Raw genomic sequence first — 20047 nt, forward strand, 5'->3', positions numbered from 1 at the left:
GGTTTCTCCAAAATGCAACAGACAGCTTTTTGAACACAATAGAGTGGATTGGAAGAAGTGCAAATGAATCTCTGCTTCACGTGGAAAGAATGTCTGGGTCTCTGGATGGTGGAATGGGAAGTGCCATAAAACAGGAATGGTTGATGAGAGTGAATCAGGGAGTAACAAAGGGAGTGGTTGCTTCGCAGTGCTGATAGGGAGTTGAGGAGTTTTACTGAACCATTTGAATTCCTTTTAAATGTACTCCAGCTATATATTTGAAGTTTCAAGTCATCATCTGCAGTTTCCACAACAGTTCCTTTCCCTCATCACTAATCCCTTCCCTCACCCTGACTACTGTCTGACATTGAACCAGATGTTGATATTCTTGTTGTATTAATTTCTCTGTCGATGTGGTCCAAAGTTCAATCTCTGTGACCACCTATTACCACCTCTGAACTCTTCTCTGATTCTGCCTGTGCCCCATCCCCAGCTTTAACTGATGAGGTTATGAATCCATGAGGGATTTTTGTTTAGAGTGCTGTGGATGCTTGAGCATGCTGAGAGAAGGTAGTTACACTCACTGGAAAACTAAACTTCTTTTAAACTTTAAACTTTATTTACACAGCATGGTAACAGGCCCTTCCGGCCCAACGAGCCTGTGCTGCCCAATTACACCCATGTTAACCTGCTAATTCTTACATCTTTGAAATGTGGGAGGAAACCAGAGCACCTGGAGGCATCCCACACAGTCACGGCGCAAACGTACAAATTCCTTACAGACAGCGGCCAGAATTGAACCCTGATCGCTGGTGCTGTAATAGCGTTATGCTAACCACTACACTACCATGCCGCCCCAGGGAGACTTGCAATAGTTTTAATGCAAAATAAGGTTGGAATAGCTGTGTTATTTAACACACTCACCATCTTGTGGAGCTGACTTTTAGCTGAGTGCAGCTTGCTAATTGTTTTAAGAGATGGGGATGTTCAGTTAATGCTGGGAGCCTGCAGTTTGTGGTTTAATTCTATCCATGTATTTTGTTCCACAGATACACCAGGAACCCAAATCAGAAGTGGAATGTCTGAATAACATCAAAGAGTTTCTGAAAGCCTGTGGGGCACTTCGAGTTGAGGTGAGCATGTGATGCACTCAGTGTACGAAAGATTTGAATTCATTTTTGTGCCACGAATGTCACTAGCAAGCTAGCTTTTATTGATAATTCTTAATTATACATTGCACCATGCTGGTTTCTTGAACTGTTGAGTATAGTGAAGACACTTTCACAGTGTTCTTGGGTTGAATATTCGAAGATTTAGACATAATGAAGGAACACAGATTAGGATGGGTGGCACTCATAGAACAATACAGCACAGGAACAGGCCCTTCAGCCTACCCTTTCTGTGCCAACCATGATGCCAATCTAACTTATCTGCCTCACATTGTCCATATTCCCTTCCTGCTTATGTGTCTTTCTCAAGGGCTATTAAATGTTACTATTGTATCTGTCTCCACCTCCCCTGGCGTTGCAATAAAGATTCCTACCACTCTGACAAGGCAAGATATTTTATTTTTACATAATCTCCTTTAAACTTTCCTCCTCTCACCTTAAACTTATGCCCTCTAGTATTTGACATTTCCACCATGGGGAAAAGACTCTGACTGTCAACCCTATCTGTGCCCTTCATTTTATAAACTTCTGTCAGGTCTCCCCTCAGCCTCTACTGCTCCAGAGAAAACAACACAAGTCTGTCCAACCTATCCTTGTAGCTAATACTCTCTAATCCAGGCAGCATCCTGGTGAACCTCTTCTGCACCCTCGCCAAAGCCTCCACGTCCTTCCTGTAATGGGGTGACTGGAACTGCATGCTGCCTAACCAAAGTTTTATACAGCTGGAATATGATTTCCCAGCTTTTATGCTCAACATCCTGACTGATGAAGGCGAGAATGCCATAAGATGCCTTTATCACCCTATCTACCTGTGATGCCACTTTCAGGGAGCTATGGGCTTGGAACCCAAGATCCCTCATCAATGCCCCTAAGGGTCCTGCCATTTACTGTATACGTTCCTCATGCATTTGACTTCCCAAAACGTAACACCTCACACTTGTCTGGATTAAGTTCCATCTGCCATTTCTCTGCCCACATTTCTTCCTGATCTATATCCTGCTGAACCCTCTGACAACCTTGCTCTCTATCCACAACTCCTCCAATTCCTTGTACCTGCTGTCCTTGGTAGTAATTCCCATGGGTTTGGGAGGTACCTTTGGTGCTTAGAGTTCAATGTGCCAGGCTGTTCATAGAAAAGCTTGAAAGAACCTGGACCCTTCCTTGGAATTTAATGAACATGTACGAAGAGAGACCAGAGATGTGACCATGGGAGACTGAGCTGGGGAACTGGGGGGGAGAACTGCGTGTAATGATGGGAGTGTGGTAGAATGTTTGAATAATGAGCATCTGGGGGTCGAGAGGGCCAGAGTTAGTGCCAAAACTATTGATTCACTTCAAAAAAAACCATAGGTCAGCCCACAAAATTTCTCCTCCTTGGGCTTGAGGTTTTGTTTGATGCCTTGGGGTGTTTTCACTATGCTAAAGATGTGTCAATGGGTATACTGGTTAATGCAGGGTTAGGATTGGTGACACAGCATGGTTCTATGCTCTGTACAGCTGGTGGGTCAGGGTGACCTGCTGTTGGCGGGCCAGTGTGGGAGGGGAGGGGCAGTACCTTAGGGTCATGGGAACGTCACCTCAGAAGAGAACATTCAGCATTTGAAGTCTGCCACCTCCCCTCTCCCGGCCACTCCATTTACAACTTCCCCCTCTCCCTGCCATCTTTACATCTTTATGTCTTGGGATGCCCACATGCAATAAAAGAAAAGACCCCATAACAGAGCTCAATTTCACTCCTCCCTCACTTCTTCTGCCAAAACCCTCAGTAGAAATTGCTGGAAGTAGCTGAGTCATAAAGCAATACAGCAGGGAAACAGGCCCTTCGGCCCAACTGGTCCGTGCTGACCTAGATGCTCATCTAAGCTGTCACATTTGCCTGTGTTTGGCCCTTATCTCTCTAAAAACCTTCCTATCTATGTACCTGTCCAAATGTCTTTTAAATGTTGTTATTGCTGTAAATGTAAATGTTGCTGCCTCAACCACTTCCCCGGCAGCTCATTCCATATATCCACCACTCTCTTCATGAAGTTGCCCCTCAGGTCCCTTTTGAAATCTTTCCCCCTCACCTTATGCCTGTGCCCTCTAGTTTTTGAGTCCCTTTTACTGGGAAAAAGACCGAGTACATTCACCTTATCTATGCCCCTCATGATTTTAGACACCTCTCTAAGGTCAGTCTCCTACGCTCCAGGGAATAAATGAAACCTGAACTGAAATTCACTGCCTGTGAGACTGGTGGAAGCAGATTCCACAGTAAGGTACAAAAGGAATTGGATAAATACTTTTTGGCATAGGAAAAGATCAGGAGCTGTGGGAATAACTGGATGGTTGTTCAAAGAGCTCATGTAGGATTGTGTGATTCCAGTGTTAGGCTGACATTCAAAGGGAGCTGTGCTGCTGAGCATGTTCGCCTCTGGGTTGGGGGTGAAGGAGCAGTGTGGTGCTGGAGCACGTTTCAGGTGATGTGGGGTTAGAACTTGGAGGTATAATTCTGTGAGAGGAAAAGGATGTAACTTGGGCTTCATTTTAAAATTATCTAATTTTGTTTTAAATGACAAACTTCCAGGCAATTTGAGAAGCAGGAGCTTAAGGTTGATTAGAGTAGGAGTGTTTTTCAACTGAAACTGAGAAATTGCAGCACCAGCTATTGATGAGTTGTTGATGTTTATGTGGGAATTTATAGTGGAAAAAGCTGGAGCTGAAATATCACATCAACAGAGTAGAAAGGAATGTGGGCAGACAGGATCAGAGACATTCCTCTTGGAAGGCTATTGGCCTTGGAGTGCCAAGCACAATTACTGGAATGATAACTGGATTCCAAGGATAAAACGTGGGCCACATCAGCTAGGTTTGTAGAGACAGAGATAGGCCCTTCGGCCCACTGAGTCTGCACTCACCATCAGCCACATCAGCTACACCAATACTACCCTAACCCATTTTATTCTTGCCTGGAATTTAGAGGGCTTAATGTCTTCAGGATATTAAAGATGGGTTAAATTAACTAACAGAAATGCTTTTTCTCAGAGAATGTTTGTTGTGAGTGAAGTTGGGGAATGTCCCTGTGCCGGAAGGATGATGGTTGTTTATAGCTCCTTTACAATGACAATGGAGACTAAAATGGTTCATTTTAAATGAAGGTTGATTTTCAGAATAAGGTTTATTATCACTGACATATATCGTGAAATTTTGGATGCCATGGCCAAGAAAGCTCACCAGCACCTCTACTTCCTCAGGAGGCTAAAGAAATTTGGTTTGTCCCCTTTGACTCTCCCCAACTTTTACAGATGCACCATAGAAAGCATCCTATCAGGATGTATCACGGCTTGGTATGGCAACTGCTCTGCCCAAGACCACAAGAAGCTGCAGAGGGTTATGGACACGGCCCAGCGCATTACGGACACCAGTCTCCCCTCCTTGGACTCCGTCTTTACCTCTTGTTGTCTTGGTGAAGCAGCCAGCATAATCAAACACCCCACCCACCCGGGATATTCTCTCTACTCTTCCATCGGGTAGAAGATACAGGTGCCTGAGGGCATGTACCACCAGACTTAAGGACAGCTTCTACCCCACTGTGATAAGACTGTTGAACAGTTCCCTTATACAATGAGATGGACTATGACCTCATGATCTATCTTGTTGTGACCTTGCACCTTATTGCATTGCACTTTCTCTGTAGCTGTGATACTTTACTCTGTACTGTTTTTTTTACCTGTACTACATCAATGCACTCTGTACTAGCTTGACGTAACTGCACTGTGTAATGAATTGACCTGTACGATCGGTTTGTAAGACAAGTTTTTCAGTGTACCTCGGTACAAGTGACAATAATAAACCAATACCAGTACAGTGCAAGACTTAAAGATGTAAAAGTTACTATAAGTGGCAAAAATGGTGCAAAAGAGGTAGTGTTCATGGATCATTCAGAAATCTGAAGCTGGCTGAGTCTACACCCCTCTGTGGCCTCTTTCGATCCTGCACATTGGAGACTCCATACCAGGTGGTGATGCAACCAGTTAGAATACTCTCCACTGTACATCTGTAGAAATTTCCAGGGGTCTTTGATGACTTACTGAATCTCCTCAAACTCTTAATGAAGTAGAGCCACTGGCGTGCCACCTTCGTGGTTGCATCAATGTGTTGGGCCCAAGATTGAACCTCTGAGATGTTGACGTCCAGGAACTTGAAGCTGCTCACCCTTTCCACTGCTGACCCCTCAATGAAGACTGGTGTGTGTTCTCCTGACTTCCCCTTCCTGAAGTCCACAATCATTTCCTTGGTCTTGCTGGTGTTGAGTGTGAGGTTGAGTGGTTTTGTAACAACAACCAGCCGATCCATCTCACTCCTGTACTCCTCATCGCCATCTGAGATTCTGCCAACAACAGTGGTGTCATCAGCAAATTTATAAATAGCGTTTCAGCTGTGCCTAGCTAACACAGTCATGAGTGTAGAGAGAGTAGAGCAGTGGGTTAAGCACATATCCTTGATTGCCTGTGTTGATTGTCAGCGAGGAGGAGATGTTGAGATGTTACCATCGATACTCATAGTCAAAGATTTTGAGGAATGGAGGCAAAGCGATGTTAATGGTTAGGGCACGCGTCAGATGTGACCTTTATTGAGTGCCACAGAATTTGAGGGACTGAATGGCATTCTCCTTTTATTTATCTGTTTCATTGTTGAGCTAGAGGAATATCACTTTGTTGTAACAGTTGGATAAGCATCTCATTTTCACCATAAATATGCACAAAATGCTTTGGTGTGATTTACGATGTGTTTACCAATTCAACAAACTATTGAGAACTAATGCTCAGTAATTAAACAATGTATAAAAATTAATGATATGCTTGCTAGAATTGTTCTAAAAATATGAATTTATAATGTGGCCTGTAACACACCTTGACAAAGAGAACATCAATAGCCTAATCAGCAATGGGGTTTAACATTTATAGTTCCATATATATTTACATTTGTAAGTTAGGTAAAAATGTACTGCTCAGCAAGGCAATCAACCTAAATTGTTACCTACTCAAGACTGGTTTCAGGGTGTATATTGCAGCTGCCTGGAAGATTTTAATTTTTTTTGATGGTTCCAAATTTTCGCAGGATGTGTTAATTCATTCACCGCAAATTATGTGCCTTGACAGTTTACATAGGTGAGTAAACCCAGACTTCGCTTGTATTTTATTTTTCTGGATTAGTCAATGCTACTGAGGTTCCAGAAATGAGGTGCTTCACATGTGGAGAAGCTCAGAGAGCCAGAGGAGGTTAAGAGATTTGATGGAGGTGTTCAGAATCATGGATTTTGACAGAATTAATGAGGAGGAACAGTTTCTGGAGGCTAGATTGGAATCCAGAGAATGCAGTTAAAATAGTTGGCAAAAAGTTGAAGGGAAAGATTAGACTGAATATTATGTAACCAGCTGTGATTTGGAAGGCACTGCTGAAGGAGTGATGGAAGCAGATTCAACAGCAACTTTCAAAAGGGAATCAGATAAATTCTGGAAAAAGTAAAACGTATTGCAGCAGGATTAACCAATTTATTGGCTGTTTGAGAGATTCGGCACGTGGCTGACAGAGTGCAGCCTCCTGTGCTAAGTCATTCTTTGATTATATGTCGCAATTCATTTTCTTTCCCAACTTTAATGGTTCGTCTTCCTCGTGAGAAAGGAAAGTTAATCATGATCTGATGTATGTAGGATTCTAAATGTGCCATGTGTGGTTTAAAAATCTGGCTTTAATAGTAAGATTCTACTTTTACTCATAGCCCTTGTGTGAAAGGTAAAAGATGCCATGCTAACAGCTCAGTGCATACAGGTTAAAACTATCTACAGGCACTTGTATGGAAGGAAAGGAAGTTGCAGAGGGATTGAATCGAAGCAAACACTATTCCATTAAAATTAGCAGTCTGAAAGTTAGCAATCCAGGGTGAAATATCAAGCAAACCCAGTGGGTAACACTCTTCATTCTAACTTAGGAGGTTGTGGGTTCAAGGCCTATTCCAGACACCAGTCTGGGCTCATGGAGCAGGACTGATGGGATGCTGACTGTCAGAGGGGAGGTAGTGAGGAAATATTTCCCCTTGGATGTCCATCCTTCCAATGAGATGTTAAACCAAAGTCTGACTGCCTTCTCAGATGGATGTAAAATATTTCACTGCTGAGGGAGAGCAGTATCCTGCCCAATGTGTACACTTGAACCAAGTTCACTCACAATATTTGTTTTTGTTTACAAAAACACAACTTGACTGCTGTGTTTCCTAGATTGGAGCAGTTAGAATTATCATGACTATGCTTTCGAAACCCGAAGCACTCTTTTGATAGTTTAATCTCGAGGGATAATGGCAGAGCAACAATGATACTTTAGCTTAAAGCATGAGCCTTTTGGAGCCAGTACGGACCCTGTGGGTTACTTACAGGCAAAAGACAAACCTCCTCCTCCCGGCACTAGTTAGACTGCAGTTTGAGCACTGCATACAGTTCAGGTCACTACATTTCGGGAAAGAAATAATTGCATTGGAGAAGGTGCTGAGGAAGTTTACAACGTTGCTGGAGCTAGGAAATTGTAACTATGAGGATAAGTTTGATAAGCTAGGAGTTTGATTAGCCAGGATTGCTTGCTTTTGGAGATTGTACTGCATAAAATTGAGGGGCTTGGAGTGAGTTGAATGAATCTATTTCCCTTCACACTCGGGTCACAAACCAGTCAGCATAGATGTGGTGTGGATGGTAGAGGGATTAGTGGGGAGGTGAAGGGTGGCTGGAAATGGACTGGGTAATTGCACTCCCCAACTCTTGGTCCACAGCCCTGCGCAGTATGTTTCTTCAAGTGCTGGGCCAGGTATGTTTAAATGTGACATGGATTTCTGCCTTTTCTACCCATTCAGGCAGTGATTTCCAGTGAGTGGCAAGGGTCTGAAGCTCTCTACCTGGAAGGGTGGTGTTGGCGGCAGAAACCTTCTCCACATTTAAAGAGAACTTAGTGGGGGGGGGGGTGCGGTGGGAGAAAAGAGAGCAATTAGCGGTCATAGTTGCCCCGGAGGGAGTCAGCTGTGGCTACAGGAATGTTTTTGGTTCTGAGAGTGAGTGCACAAGATGTGAGGAAGAACATGTGTGCGCCTGCAGTTGTACAAGTGTACGTAAACCCCCCCGGGTGCAGGTACGTGTTCCTCTTTCCCCACCTCCCCCTCCATCTTTTGGTGCAGACGTGCCCTCACTGTTAGAAAGAAATTGCACATCCACGACACCTTTCAGGATGCCTGGGCATCACCAAGCGCTGACGATCGATGGCATGTTTTGAAATGCAGTTAACATTGTAACTATGGAAGTGCAGCAGCCAGTCTGCAAGCAGTGCAATCCCACGGGCTATGTGATAATGACCAGGTGAACCAGGTTAAAGGATGTAGAATGAGGAATGTGTATTGACTGTGACAATTGGGAAAATCTTCCCCTGCTCGGAGAAATTGTACTGAGTTTTCTACCTTCTGTCAAGCTGCTGCAAGTTGGTGAGATCTTGCAGTGTGGGCAGGTGATAGACATGATGTAAAGTCAGCAAGTACTCATAATTCCAAATTCAAGGCGGGCACCTCGTGTGCATAGTTTACACTGACATCATGGAGTACATTCAGGGATTAGAACCAATACAAGGCCACTTTACATTCTATGTTGAACACCGTGGTGTGCAGAGTTTGGTAAGGCTGATAATCTTTCTTTTACCGCAATATTCTTGTTTCAATATAAAGTGCTGGGTGAGCCTAACAGCAATAGATGATTCATAAATTAACTTCCTTTTCAAAATTCTGCACGTTTTCTCTCCCCCAGGGGTGTTATAGAATAGAACATTTTGATCTAGCTTGTGGTCTAACATATTTTAAAATTGCACAGATATCCAGGATTAAACTTCCAATCAGCTGAAATAATGGGATATGCTCCGAGTGAGAGATTCCTGTCATCATCCAGATTTTTTTTGCAGCGAGAGCTTTGCACTTTCAGTTCTTGGTTGCTTTTGTAGATTCGGTATCGATCGGCAGCAAGTCCTGTGATTCTGCACTGAGGTTACTTTGTTATCTGGTCTGTAAGTCAGAGGAATAAGCACAATTTGTCCAGTGGAATTGACAGGAATTCCATTTTTATTAATAAGCTGGAGGTAGGTGTGTGTATGCTCTTTTTATTGGTTGCTGTTAGGAATGAAAACAAGTCTTCACAGATTTAGCTGCATTCAAGAATATATTGGAGCCTTTCTTTTAAGTGCAGGGAGGTTCATTGCTGTAAACATCTCTGGACTTGTTGGCTTTCGATAAGCAAGAGCTCTGTCTCTAGAAGCTCCACATCAGAAGCACTGACTTCATGTGTAAATAAGAAATTACAGATATACCTTTTTGTTTCTTGCAGACTTTTGATGCCAATGATCTTTATCAAGGACAGAACTTCAACAAGATTCTTAGCTCCTTGGTCACTTTGAATAAAGTAACTGCAGGTAAGAGGACTGTTTGGGGAAGGGCTTAGTTTCCCAGTGTATTGGGCTCAGTGTGTGAGTAAATTAGATGAACTGTAGTAACATTTTCTTAGATGTGGAATTAGTGACCTTTGGATTTGCATCATTGAACTTGTTATGGGTAGTGTGAAATTGAGTTATTTGTCAAACTGCACTCCTGATGGAACCTTGTACACAAGCAGTGTTTGGTAATTGTGCTCCTTGTGGGTGTTTTGTTCTGGTAGTATGATTTAGTGGAATTACACCTATTATGTAAGAAATATTCATCAGTCCCCTTTCGCTCCAAGCGGTGATGCTTCTGCATATCCCTCGTGCCCCGAATACAATACGTATATTTACATAGTACCCTTCACCTCTTTCCGAATGGCCCGAAGTGTTTTGTAGCTAATGACGTAGTTTTGCAGGTGTTCTGTCCTGGTAAAGTGAGGGCTGTCACCCAAGCAGCTCTCTCCCATCATTAGTTGTGTTTACAGCCCTTTGGGTGCACTCTCAAATTCTCTCCCAAAACCCTTCCAGCTCTTTATTCCTCACTTTTGGGAGTGTGAGATGCAAGGGGAACAGGACAAGTGGTACGTTTTGGTGAAATGGAGTTTAAACGTTGTGTAATGATGGCTGAAGGTAGAGAGAGTGAGTTGTGTCCAAATGGAGGTAGAATGTGGAGGATCCTCATCTCTGACCAGGGGAAGGTCAGCTTTTGTGCTCTTGAATGTCTTTTGGGCTTCAAAGTTCTCCATGAATTCATTCCCAAAGCCAGACGTGGTCACTGATTCCCTGTCCCACCTTGGCCTCGGTAACTACGATGGGTTGATAATTAAGAATTTAAACTGATGACCTGTAGCGTTTCTTAAAAATATAGCAGCTCCCCAAAGTTGCTCAATAGCTTGGATGCAAAGAACGACCTGACCATGTGCAATAATTCGGATGCGAGTACAGCAGATAGAGTTCTTCGCAGAGAAACTGTTCAACCTACAGTGAAGAGCTGCACTTTAGGAGGATCAATATGGAATGATAGTTCTAATTATTTACCTCAGTATTGAAAAGCATAATTGAACAGAACAGCCTTGATGTCAATAGGCATCCCTGAAGATGACAGGGAAAGTTGATAGTGGTTTTAAAAAAAAGCGTGCTTATTATAGGTTTATAAATAGATATGTAGAAGAGATTGTACTAGAACCTTTTTAAACTAGTATTGCGGGCAACTTTGCTATTGTGTTTGAGGCAAAGTGGAAATGTACACAAGAGATTTACCAGAGTTGAAGAACTTCAGTGATGAGAGTCAGCAGGTTCAAGAAGATAGGATTTGATAAACTATTTCCTCCAGTGAATGGGTCAATAACAACATGTCGTAGGTTCAAAACCGCAGTGAAGGGATCTTGAGGTGTGATGAAGGGAATACATTACACTGAAAGTTGTGGATCTGGAAGTTTCAGAAACTGATTCTCAAGGCTAAGGAATTTACAGAGGGAAAAGATCTGAGATTAAACAGCTGTGTTTACAAAGGGCCAGCAAATACACAATGGACCAAATGAGCAGTCTGTGTTTTGATGGCTAGGGCATCAATTCAAAAACTTAGTACTCAGTATTTTTTTTGTTTTGGGTGCAGAGTGGAAAAAGATTAAGTTCCAATTGGCCATGATATAAATGAGTAATGGAACAGACTTGAGGGGCTGAACTACCATTACCTGTTGTAATGTTAATTAAAATGAAGCATGTAGCACAAAAGGCAGAGTCTTTATTAGTAGCTCTTCAGTAACACGACAACACAAATGTAGGGAGCAGCGTTAGCCATCATATGTGGCTGTTTTTGACCTCACCTTTGGATCCATCAATCAGGAGGACTGTGGAACACCCTTCCCAAATTTGGCTGCCCACAGAAATTCATTTAATTTTGCATTTGCTTCCTGATGCAAGCAAACCACGATACTAACCAATGGGCAATAAACAATCTGCTGGAGGAACTTGGGCGGTTCAGACAGCATCTGTGGGGTGGGAATTGTCAACGTTCTGAGTCAAAACCCTATGTCAGGACTGAGAGTCTAGAGCAGAGGCAGTCTCACTGAAGATGGGTGTCATTGTCCCAAAGTTTTTTTTATCATCTTTCTCACTGCACCTTGTGTTCAGCAAACTTCTTGCAGGATTGGAATTAATTTTCAAAATTAAGGGAAAACTGTTCAACCTGTGTGACAGCACTCCGGAAAGAAGGCCACCCAAACTTCAGTCATACAGCCACAGCAAGCAGGTGACGTTTGCAATTGCCTGAGCTTGTAGGCTGAGCTTCAGGCTGTAGTCAACTCCTTCATTAAGGCATGTGAAAGGATGAGCCTTAGACACAACATCTGAGAAACAAAGGTCCTCAACCTGCCCCTGCTGAATCATGCTGCCCTCCAACAATAAAAGTTCATGGTGAGACCCTGGAAAATTTGGACCACTTCTCACATCTTGAGAGCCAATCCTAGCACCAGATTTTGATTATTTTCATCATCACCCTTGATGTGGCTTTAGTCAATTGAGGGAAAGGCTGCTTAAAGATCAAGACCTGAGACCTGGCAGAAAACTTGTGATCTACTAGGCAGCAATGCTTCTGACTCTTTGGGCTACCTACAGCAGGCATGTCAAGGTACAGGAAATATACCACCAAAACTGTCTCCACAAAAGTCCTCAAGTCTCTGGAAGGGTAAGTGAACCCATTGTCAGTGTCCTCCCCCAGGCCAACAGCCCCAATATTGAGGTCATTGTTACTTGTAGTTTCAGCTGTGTTGGGAAACCCATGTTATTTGCATGCCCTGCACCATATTCCTGAGAGAGACAATATTATGAGCTGTCAGGGGAAGAGATTACAGAGGAAAAGATTCAAGGATATGGTCAAAGCTACCTTAGAGAGATGCAGTATTCCCCTGACTCTGGCCCATGGTGGACAAGGAGGGTTTGGGATATTATTGAGAACCTTGAGACCATGCATCAGGGGCAAACACATGTTCTGCATAAGCAGTGGAAGGAGCACATCGCCTCAGAAATTATCCACCCATCTGTGGGAGAGTCTGCATTCTCATATTGGCCTCATTGGAGTGGAAGTTAGTTATCCTCGATCCCAGGAAAATAAAAAGTAGCAGCAGAACAATGTTACGAGGGTTCACTCCAATTTTCTGTGCTGTAGTTTCCCAATATTGGGCATGACTGTCTGATGACTACGTGGTTGATCAGATCAATCCTGGTCAATGCACGTTCAGTAAAGTGTGCAGGAAGTTAACACTTAAAAGTTTGAGAGCAAACACAGCTCATCCTTACATTTGAACAACACTCATGTCTGTTACCTTGGCCAAGCGCAGTAAATTGGATTTCAGGTTTATGAAACCCGAACCACTTTGGCATGCAGTTAAATTTCTGGAAGAGTTCCGAGCAGCAATCCATGTATAAATAAACACACTGCAGTCTGGAACTGCAAACACTGAACAGACAGTCTGGTGCAGAAATGAGGAATTGCTTTTCTGGATGGTTATGGACCAGTGTGTGTGGACTACCTTAACTGAATGATTTTTTTTCTATATCTGTACAATGTATAATTTCACTTCCTTCACGTTAAACTGTTTCATGAAGGTGAACTCTGGCAGTGGAGTTGCTTAAGTTGATTCCCATGCACTTGAAATTCTACAGTTTAAAACAAAAACTTGATATATCAGATTTCTTGTCAAAGGCCCCAAATAATGTATTGATTCCCCTCTAATGGAAAGCTGGCTCACCCAGTTGCATGTAATGGAGATTGGGAAGGCATCTGCAGCTGTGTTGCTAAGGCTGACCCTTTGCCTTAGACTCCTGTGTCACCCTATGGCCTGCTGCTGGATCTAGATGCTTCCCTGGCTCCACTCATAGAATGTCATAGTTATATAAAACACAGCCAGGCCCTTTGGCTCACCACATCCATTGCTGACTTTTTGACCTGTGTTGCCACTTTTGGGGAACTATGCACTTGAACCTCAAAATTCCTTTTGTTCACCAACACTTCTTAGTGCCCAACCATTTACTGTATATGCCCTACTCCTATTTGACTTCCCAAAATGCATCTTGCACATGTCACGATTCAATTCCATCTGCCACTGCTCTGCCCAACTTTCCACCCAATTGATATCCTAATGTAGGCTTGGACTACCTTCCTCGTTATCCATGATGCTACTAACTTTTGCATCATCCACGTTTGCTAATCATACCTCCTACATCTGTTGTTTGTGATACATATAAATGATTTAGAAGGAATTGTAGGTAGGCTGATTAGTAAGTTTGCAGACGACATGAAAATTGGCAGGGTTATGGATAGTGAGGGAGGATTCATCAGTATACAGACCAGTTGGAAATGTGGACAGAGAAATGGGAGATGGAATTTAATCTGGACAAGTGTGGGGTGTTGCACTTTGGAAGGTCAAATGCAGGAGGATGATATACAGTAATGGCAGGACCCTTGGCATTGATGTACAGAGGGATCTTGGGGTGCCTGTCAGTAGCTCCCTAAAAGTGGCAACACAAGTGGATGGGGTATTAAAGAAGGCACGTAGCATACTTGCCTTCATTGGTCAGGATGTTGAGCATAAAAGCCGGGAAGTCACGTTGAAGCTGTATAAACTTTGGTTAGGTTGCATTCGGAGTACTGTGTGCAGTTTTGATTGCCCCATTAGAGGAAGGATATGGAGGTTTTGGAGAGGGTGCCGAAAGGTTCATCAGGATGTTACCTGGATTAGAGAGCATTACCTATAAGGAGAGGTTGGACAAATTTTGATTGTTTTCTCTGGAGTGTCAGAGGCTGAGGGGTGACCTGACAGAAGTTTACAAAATTATGAGAGGCATAGCTAGGATAGGCAGTCATTTTTCCGGGGTGGAAATGTCAAGTACTAGAGGGCATAGCTCTAAAGCGAGAGGGGGAAAGTTTGAAGGAGATTTATGATGCAAGTTTTTTACATAGTGGTAGGTGCCTGGAATGTGTTACCAGGGGAAGGGTGGAAGCAGGTATGGTAACATTTGAGAGGCATTTAGACAGATACAAGGACAGGCAGGGAGTGGAGGGATATAGACTGTATGCAGGTAGATGGAATTATAGACTGGCATCGTTGTTGGGATAGACATTGTGGGCTGAAGGGCCTGTTCCTGTGCTGTTCTATGTACAGTCACCTGCAAGTCATTTATGTAATCACAAACAACAAGGGTCCCAGCACTGTGGTACACCACTAGTCACGGAATTCTGATCAGAAAAGCATCCTTACACCACTACCCTCTCTCTCCTGTCACCAAGCCAGTTTTGGATCGCATGTGCCTTAACCTTCTGGACCAGCCTACCATGTGAGACCTTGTTAAATGTCTGATTGAAGTCCATAAAGACAATATTTACCACCCTGCCTTCATCAATCTTCTAATTACCTCCTCAAAAAAAACTCAACCAAATTAGTGAGGCCAGATTTCCACCACACAAAGCCATGCTGACCATTGCTGATCAGCCCCTGCCTTTCCAAATGTACATAAATCCTATCCCTATGGAAGTTATTTGAGAAAATCCCACAGCTGATGTAAGGCTCACAGGACTGTAGTTACCTGGCTAATCCCTGCTGCCTTTCTTAAACAAAGGAGCAACATGAGCTGTCCTCCAGTCTTCTGGCACCTTGTCTGCGGCTAGCAGAGATGCAAAAATCTCTGTCAAGGCCCCAGCTATCTCTTCCTTTCTCATAGCAACTTGCGGTAAATCTCATCCAGCCATGGGAATTTATCAACTCTTAAGTGTCCCGTGACACTTCATACTGACCAGACTTCCTTGTGAACAGGTCACTTGTGGTTGACTAGGGAGTTAAGTGTAGCTTGAACTGTGGCGAATGTCTGCTTGCAGCATGGCTAGTTCATGGGCCCCTGATTTAAAAATCTCTTGGGAATAAATTGGGATCATTATGTGTTTGCCACAGAGCTTTGATATACTCCATTAATAGCATTCTGGAACTATTTTCCTTGGTAGAGTTTAGGAAAGAGTTTTTATAGCTCTAAAATCAGAATTGAGCCATTCAGAGGTGGCATCAAGAAGCATGTTGCACAAAGGGCAGCGGAAATCTGGAACCCTGGTTCCTCTCCTTGCATCTCTTCTCAAAAGACATGCTGAGGCTGGGCATCACTTGGGAATTTCAAAGCTGTGATTGACAGCTTTTTTGGGCTGTTTAAGGTGGGGAGAAGACCTTAAGGCACACTTCAGTCATTATCCAAGTATCCAGGGCACTCTCGAGGGTTAAAGTGGCTTCATTGGCTGCCGATTATTTGTCAAGAGAGGTTCTGGCTGATCTTGGGTTGGAATTTGCAAAATACCTTTGAGTCATGTGTTTGTCCTGGCATAGGATGGACATCATTCAGTAGATGGATGGTAGGATTCTCGGGTAGTGACTGGATTTCAGACATGCAAGATTTCTTTCTCTGATTTTAGAGTCTGGATTTTTGTTCGAATCTCTATCTCCATGGCAACTATAGTCGAAAGCAGCCAAGTGTTTGCAGGAAATCCAGCATCACAGGTTTTGTTTTGCTGTTGAAGTGAAGGGATTGAAACGAGTATGGGGAGAGCAGCTGCTGCATCCTGGCGACTGCAGCACTGATGGGCTGAGAACCTTCCTGTGCAGTGGACGTTATCTCTTGGGCTCTGTCACTGAGGGGACCAGCAAATACTGACCAGCAACAACTTCTGTCTATGTATATTGCATATGAAAAAAGTGAACTGCCTTAGAGTTGCCTTGCTGAAGTATAACCCCACAAATTTGGCACTGAGCCACATAATTACTGCAACAGGAATAACATAGGTTTTACTGAGTGCTTTAGAGGGAAAGTGAGGTAGAGGGTTTAGGGGAGGGAGTGACAGAGCTGGGGGTTCCAGAGTTAGGAGCCCAGGCAGATGAAGGCACAACTGGCAGTGGGAGATTGAAACTTCAGGATGCCCAATACGGGCTTCTCCTGGAGGAGGCGAGTAGTCTTGTGGTGCTGTTTGCGTGAACAGACAGGTTACACATGAGCAGACAGGTTGACATTCTTTTAAGTAGTAGCTTCATTATTATGAATCATTGTCCTTGAGTCTAAGCCTTCTGTGCAAGTGTCAGATCTAGGACATCTTTTAGAATGTGTTGAGAAAGTGGCAAGTGTCAGATCTAGGACATCTTTTAGAATGTGTTGAGAAAGTGGCAAATGTATACTGTTTGACCTTACTGCTAAAATAGTGTGTATTGAGAAACAGTTAAAACCAATTATTTTTAAATAGAACATAGAACAGAACAGCACAATATGGACTCTTTGGCCCACAATGTTGTGCTAACCTATATAAACACCTACTCCATGATCAATCTAACCCTTCTCTCCTACACAGCCCTAACTCTCCATGTACAATATACAAATGTTTATTCAAATTGTGTGCAACTAATGGACTTGTCTTCTGCAGATATTGGTGTTGGAAGTGACTCGGTATGTGCACGTCACCAATCCCATCAAATAAAGTCAGCTGATTCTCTCGCTGGAGCCCACTTGTCACTTGGAAGACCTTCTAAAAATTTTCCTGGAAAGTATCGAAGTTTAGTGAGTGAAAGTTGAATGTTTGATATTTTGGGGTTTGGGGATGGGGAAAGGCTGTGGGCAGGACGGAAGAGCAGAGGTTACGGAAATATAATCTGGAGGAAATGACTGCAGAGAAAGTCAGAGGGAGATCTTTCTGATTGGATCTCCAGTGGGCAGATGGCTTCATTGATGTCACATTGAGTACAGGGTGTGGTTCCAGGGATTGGCATCTTGTGATGGGATCCCAGCTTTGTAAAGTACCCACTGTTGCCTCTGGGGCCCACCTCAGTTTCCCAGTAAGGAATTCTCCTGATTACACTCCGGTTTGACCACTTTTGAATCCTTAGATAGTGGGGGCAGAGCTCCATGGAGGCTGAGAGCTCTGTTCTGTGTCTGAATAGTTTGTTCCCTTGAAGTTGATTGGAGTTGTCAAAGACTTTGGTGTCTGAGGGACTTGGCCCATAGCCTTTCATGTCTGAAGGCCCCAGAGCAGAGGAACACCAGGCTCCCACAAAAGCAAGGGCCATGAAAGGACAGCATGGTGAAAACAGGTGCTGCGGTGATGAAGCAGAGATTGCCCAGGGTCAAGGCCAACATTCAAGGAGTTAAACAGCACAGAAACAGGCCCTTTAGCCCAACTCGTCCATGCTGACCAAGACACCTACTTGAGCTAGTCCCATTTGCCTGTGTTTGGCCCATATCCCCCAACCTTTTCTATCCACATCCCTTTCTAAATGCCATTTAAACGTTGTAATTGTATCCATCTCCACTTATGTGGTGTAGAGAAAAACTAGTGAAGTTGTGAAAACCATAAATTACTGAAAATGGGACTCGGTTGTTTACTAATTCATTTGCCAATTCTCTTTAGCGAACGTCAATCTGAAACTTGTTTGCACTTCCCTTTCAGGTAGTGTGTGTCAGACTTTCAAAATTCTTAATCCATTTAATGAGAAAGGCATCTGCCTATTGCCCATCTTTGGCCATTGACCTGGCTGTGAATGAAAATGATTTCTCCATATCTACTCTATCAAGTCCCTTCATTCTCTGAATCATTATTAAATCTCTGCTTGAAGAACAATAATCCTGGCTTCTCCTGTTTCTCCATGTCGCTGATACGCAATTACAGTAAATCTCTACACCACCTACACCTTGACATCTTTCATAAAATGTTGAGGCCAGAATTAGCCACAATGTGCAACATTTATAAGGATTTGTCTTGACATTTATTACAAATATCCCAATGAAAAAGTGATTTCTGATTTGAATTATTTCTTTTTGTTTGAAAGGACATGTCAGATAACAGCAACCATCACATGGTGGTGAAAGCAAAGTTCAATTTCTATCAGACCAATGAGGATGAACTCTGCTTTACCAAGGGCGATATCATCCACGTGACCAGAATTGAAGAAGGGGGCTGGTGGGAGGGAACACTCAATGGCAGAAACGGATGGTTTCCCAGCAATTACGTGAGAGAAATAAAACTGAATGGTAAGTTGATGAGTTGAAAGAAAAGTATTTGTGAAGTTATTACAGGACTTATTGAAAAAGCACACAGAATAATGATACTGCAACATACCTTTGTCAGCTAGGATGAGATGGTGTTGGTGGGCTTTCCAGTAGTAGTTTGATGCAACTGTCTGGTCACATCTGAGCACAGTTGAGAGTCTCAGGTGTTAGTGGCTCCTTTAGTAGGTTGCACAGTTCCAGAAGGGGGCTCACCTCTACCGTCTCACAGACATTTAGGGATGCCACTGATACCCACACATGGAAAAATTAATTTTTTTTAAAGTCTAAAATATTATTTGTAAAGCTGCTACATGGGGCAATTCTTGTGTGTTCTGAAGACAAAAGGGGACTACCTCGTGGTAGAATGAATGTTGATGGGCCATTGGCATTCAACTAGAGAGATCCTCCATGTCACCATCTGCTACTTCAGAACTGGTTTCACTGGCTCTGAGCAGTGAGGGATGCCAAATGATAAAACCTAAAGCAGAGTATAACACAAATTCTCAGAATTGCAGGTGCTGGAAGCATGAACAGAGACACAAAATAGTAGAACATACAGGTCAGGCAGCATATGTGGAGAGAGAAATAGTTATAATTTCAGGCTGATGAACGTTCATCAGAACTGGCAAAATGAGAAAACAAGTTAATTGTAAGATGCAGAGAGTGTGGGGAGGGATAGATAGGAAATTATCTATGATAGGATGAGGCCAGTTACCATGGTGTTGATGGAGACTTTTGGTTGGTTGGTTAACAAGGGAAGTTGGGGAGAGAGGACAGAAATAACCAGACATATAAACACTATGAAATGCAGAGCTGTATAAAACGCTTGGCTGGATGCGCTAATGGAGAGAGAAGAACTAAGTCGGTATTACATATGGATGGACTACAGCAGAACTGGCAGGTCTGATTTAAAAACAACAAAAGCAAGTTTCCAGAAGTTGTTAAATTCAATATTGATTCTGGAAGGCTGCAATTTGCACAGATGGGAGATGAAGTTCTGTTCTTCAAGCTTGCATTGTACTTCATTATAACCACAGGAGAATACAGACTGGTTGGAGTAGGATGGAGAATTAAAGCTGAAAACTCGGGTGCTACTGTGACTGAACACAGGTGCTCTCCGTGATGGTCATCCAACCTGTGTTTGGACCCTTGAGAATGAGCAGTTGTTCTCACATTTAACAAATTTTTTGTCACCTCCACTCACTCCCTCCAGATGAAATGTGAGGTAATTCACTTTGGGAAGTCAAACAGGTAGGACATGTACAGTAAATGGTAGGGGGCTGAGGAATGTTGATGAGCAGAGGGATCTTGGGATTTGTCTATAATTTCCTGAAAGTGGCAACACAGGTGGATAGGGTGGC

General features: G+C 43.2%; 1 protein-coding gene across 1 annotated transcript in view; it reads left to right on the top strand.

Annotated features, from left to right (window-relative positions):
* Positions 1 to 20047, top strand: part of LOC127575777 (rho guanine nucleotide exchange factor 7-like) — a 73598-nt gene that overhangs the window by 2792 nt on the left and 50759 nt on the right. The window contains 4 exon segments of the mRNA XM_052025857.1: positions 1029 to 1112; positions 9530 to 9614; positions 17068 to 17201; positions 18467 to 18668. Coding sequence (XP_051881817.1) covers positions 1029 to 1112; positions 9530 to 9614; positions 17068 to 17201; positions 18467 to 18668 — 505 coding nt within the window.

This window comes from Pristis pectinata, chromosome 11 (assembly GCF_009764475.1).
Source record: "Pristis pectinata isolate sPriPec2 chromosome 11, sPriPec2.1.pri, whole genome shotgun sequence".
In the NCBI taxonomy this organism is placed as follows: domain Eukaryota; kingdom Metazoa; phylum Chordata; class Chondrichthyes; order Rhinopristiformes; family Pristidae; genus Pristis; species Pristis pectinata.